We start from the raw sequence: 3,037 nt of genomic DNA, 5'->3' as shown, positions 1-3,037 counted from the left end.
TTAAGCCCTATTGTTTCGACCACTATCAGAGTGATTTTTTATACTTTTTTTTTATTTTTTATTTTTCAGTCAATTTTGCGTATTTTCTTTATTTCCTACAATTATTTTTTGGCCTCATACTTTTTTTGGAATATTGCTACCATGACAGGGTATTTTTGGACAAAGTCTCACGGACTTTTGAGACAGTCCAAATGTTAATTAATTTAAGACCTGTTTTACTTATATACTAAGTTAGGATTATTTTCTTTTAAATAATTGATAACTCTATTAAAAGATTTATTTGATAATAAATTATTTTTACTTTTAATCTCGAATTTCAAAATTTTCGAAGACATAATTTCGTTATTCTTTACTTTCAATTACTTGAATTGTATTGTTATACAACATAATATTATAAAATAAATAAGACCTTAGAATGCTAAGTCGTATAACTATCTGTAAAGTGGCATAGAGAGATCTGGTCCGCATTGGACTTTTTTCCTGGTTTCTTGGTCCACATTGGACTGCTACAATGACAACATATGTTAGCAAATATCATGTGTTGTCCTTTCACAAGAACCAAACAACCTAAGCGCCTCCGTTTTCCAGCCTTTGCTGACCAAAAGTCGTTGATGACCTTCTAGAAATCCTCATTTCCGTAATCTTTTTATTACCAATCATTTACTGCTCTTTCACCCTACAGACGACGCCGGCGCTTCCTCTCTTTCCGCCTCCCTTTATATTTCTCTTCAATTCCCAAAGCTCTCTTCTTGTGCCTTCCCTACCCACACTTCATACCTTCGAACGTCGACGCATTTTCTTGAGAAATCCTTCAAGGGTTTTGGGATTCTTGTCCACACAGGGAGCTTGATTTCTTGGGAGTGGAGGGTTCATTTCTTGCTTTCTTGTTGTGTGTTGATTTCTGGGTTTGTTGGATTTTTTGCCTCCTTCATTTGTGTTTGCAGAAGTGAGATATAATCTGTGTTTGGGGTTCTTTTGAATTTTCTTGTTTGGATTCCTCTGATCCGTCAAAGGTTGGGTTTTTTTATTTTCTCTGGGAACATCAGAGAGATGCCACCTTTTGCAGGATCAAACGGAATTCATCATGATTCAAGTTCAAATATAGTTACAATTGATGTGGGGGGTCAGCTTTTTCAGACCACCAAACAGACCCTTTCTTTAGCTGGTTCCAAATCTTTCTTCTCCAAGATTGCCAATTCTGATCCTGCCATCCCTTTTATTGATAGAGACCCTGAACTTTTCTCAATCTTGCTCTCTCTCCTCAGGACCGGGAACCTTCCCTCAAAAGCCAAAGCTTTTGACATTCAAGACCTGATTTTTGAATCCCAGTTTTATGGTATTGAAAATCTCCTCTTGAACTCCCAATCAAACCCTTCTCAATTTGATGCTTTCAACCTTGAGAAATCCTTTGTTCTGCCTTTGAGTGGCCGGGATTCGCCCTCAGCCATCTGCACGACGCCCTGTGGATCACTCCATGTTGCTCATGGAAGTAAAGTCACATCCTTTGATTGGTCCTTACAAAGGAAATCCACCATATTGACCCAATTCACAGCCATTGATTCATTGTTAGCATTGTCCCCTGCAGTGGCTGCTGCTGGTGCAACCGACTTTTCGGGCTTGCAGATTCTTGATCTTGATAAGGGCTATGTTAAGGACACTTTGAATTGGGAGAATGTCACGAGGTCTGGTTCTACAGTGCAAGCTATTGGAGCATCCCCTGAGCATTTGTTCACTAGCTTTGAGTCAAGTAGGAGAAACTCAAATTGCATTATGATATATGATCTCAATGATGATTTACGTCCCGTGTCTAAGATTGGCCACTATGAGATTTTTGGTGCTGATCTTGATTCAGCTATTCCAGCCACTAAATTGCAATGGGTTTCTAGTCATAATTTGTTGATGGCCTCAGGTTCTCACAGTGGCCCTTCTGGAGTATTAGGCAATATCAAGTTTTGGGACATTAGATCAGGCAATGTGGTTTGGGAACTGAAGGAAAAAGTTGATTGCTTCTCCGATGTCACTGTTTCAAATGTGCTTGGCACGATGTTTAAAGTCGGTGTGAATACCGGAGAAGTGTTCTGTGCTGATTTGAGAAACATGGATGCTGATCACCCTTGGGTTTGCCTTGGTGATGGAAGAAAGGTGATCAATGGAAAGAAAGAAGGGTTCGGATGTAAAGTTGAAAGCCAAGGAAACCAAGTCTTCTGCAGTAAAGGAGGAAATCTTGAGCTATGGTCGGAAATATTGCTAGGGACTGTGGAAAAGCAGGAGACTGGTTTACCTGAGAGAGTCTTTAGGAAGAATCTGATGGGAAGAGCCAAAGACATGGGAGGAAACAGGATAACGAATGTCAATTTTGGAGGGAGCAAAATGTTTTTGACACGGAAGGACCAACAATGTGTTGAAGTTTGGAGTTCTGTTAGGAGCTTTTGAGTTTTATTACAACTTTTAGCATTCATGAGTAGATGTTTCTGCTTAAAAATGTTCCTTTGTACAGGATTTTAAGTATGCATATCTCAGGAGATGTCTGAATGAAAAGCATCTTCTCTCTTCATTCTTTGCTGAATGCTTGCCTTAAAAGTTATGATTCTTGTGGTTGTGTGCATATAAATAAAAGTTAATACTTCGACGTGTAAATCATTTCTCAGTCATTCTGTGCATTCTGCCTTGATGGTATCAGGTTCGGTATAGACGACTTCTTTCCGTACATCTAAATTTCAGTATTTGATACTACGACTTGGAACATACCTAGCAATTGTACTTCAATTTACCTCTGCATTGATATGTCTTCATTCAGGTGTATGCTAATGTTCCTTCATGCTGATCAAACTTACACTCTGATATTTACAGAATCTATGAACATTGCAGCAGCATTATTTGATCTGAACTGGCTGTTCTGATATGGTACTGCAACTTTATTATATCTCTGCTTGTTGCTTAAGTGAGTCAATGCAGAGGCAAAACTAGTGTTGATATGCTTGATATCTGTGTAAAACCAGTAATCCTTCATTTTTGAAACACGTTTTAGGATGGGAGT

General features: G+C 38.7%; 1 protein-coding gene across 1 annotated transcript; it reads left to right on the top strand.

Moving 5' to 3' along the window:
* The first annotated feature begins 601 nt into the window (after positions 1–601).
* Positions 602–2,637, top strand: LOC105157987 (BTB/POZ domain-containing protein At5g41330). Its single transcript, XM_011074570.3, has one exon. The coding sequence runs from the start codon at positions 1,051–1,053 to the stop codon at positions 2,431–2,433; it is 1,383 nt and encodes a 460-aa protein (XP_011072872.1). The 5' UTR covers positions 602–1,050; the 3' UTR covers positions 2,434–2,637.
* Positions 2,638–3,037: the final 400 nt, after the last annotated feature.

Source organism: Sesamum indicum, linkage group LG1 (assembly GCF_026168435.1).
Source record: "Sesamum indicum cultivar Baizhima isolate 11 linkage group LG1, ASM2616843v1, whole genome shotgun sequence".
Lineage (NCBI taxonomy): Eukaryota > Viridiplantae > Streptophyta > Magnoliopsida > Lamiales > Pedaliaceae > Sesamum > Sesamum indicum.
This window is presented reverse-complemented; position numbering and strand designations above follow the sequence as displayed.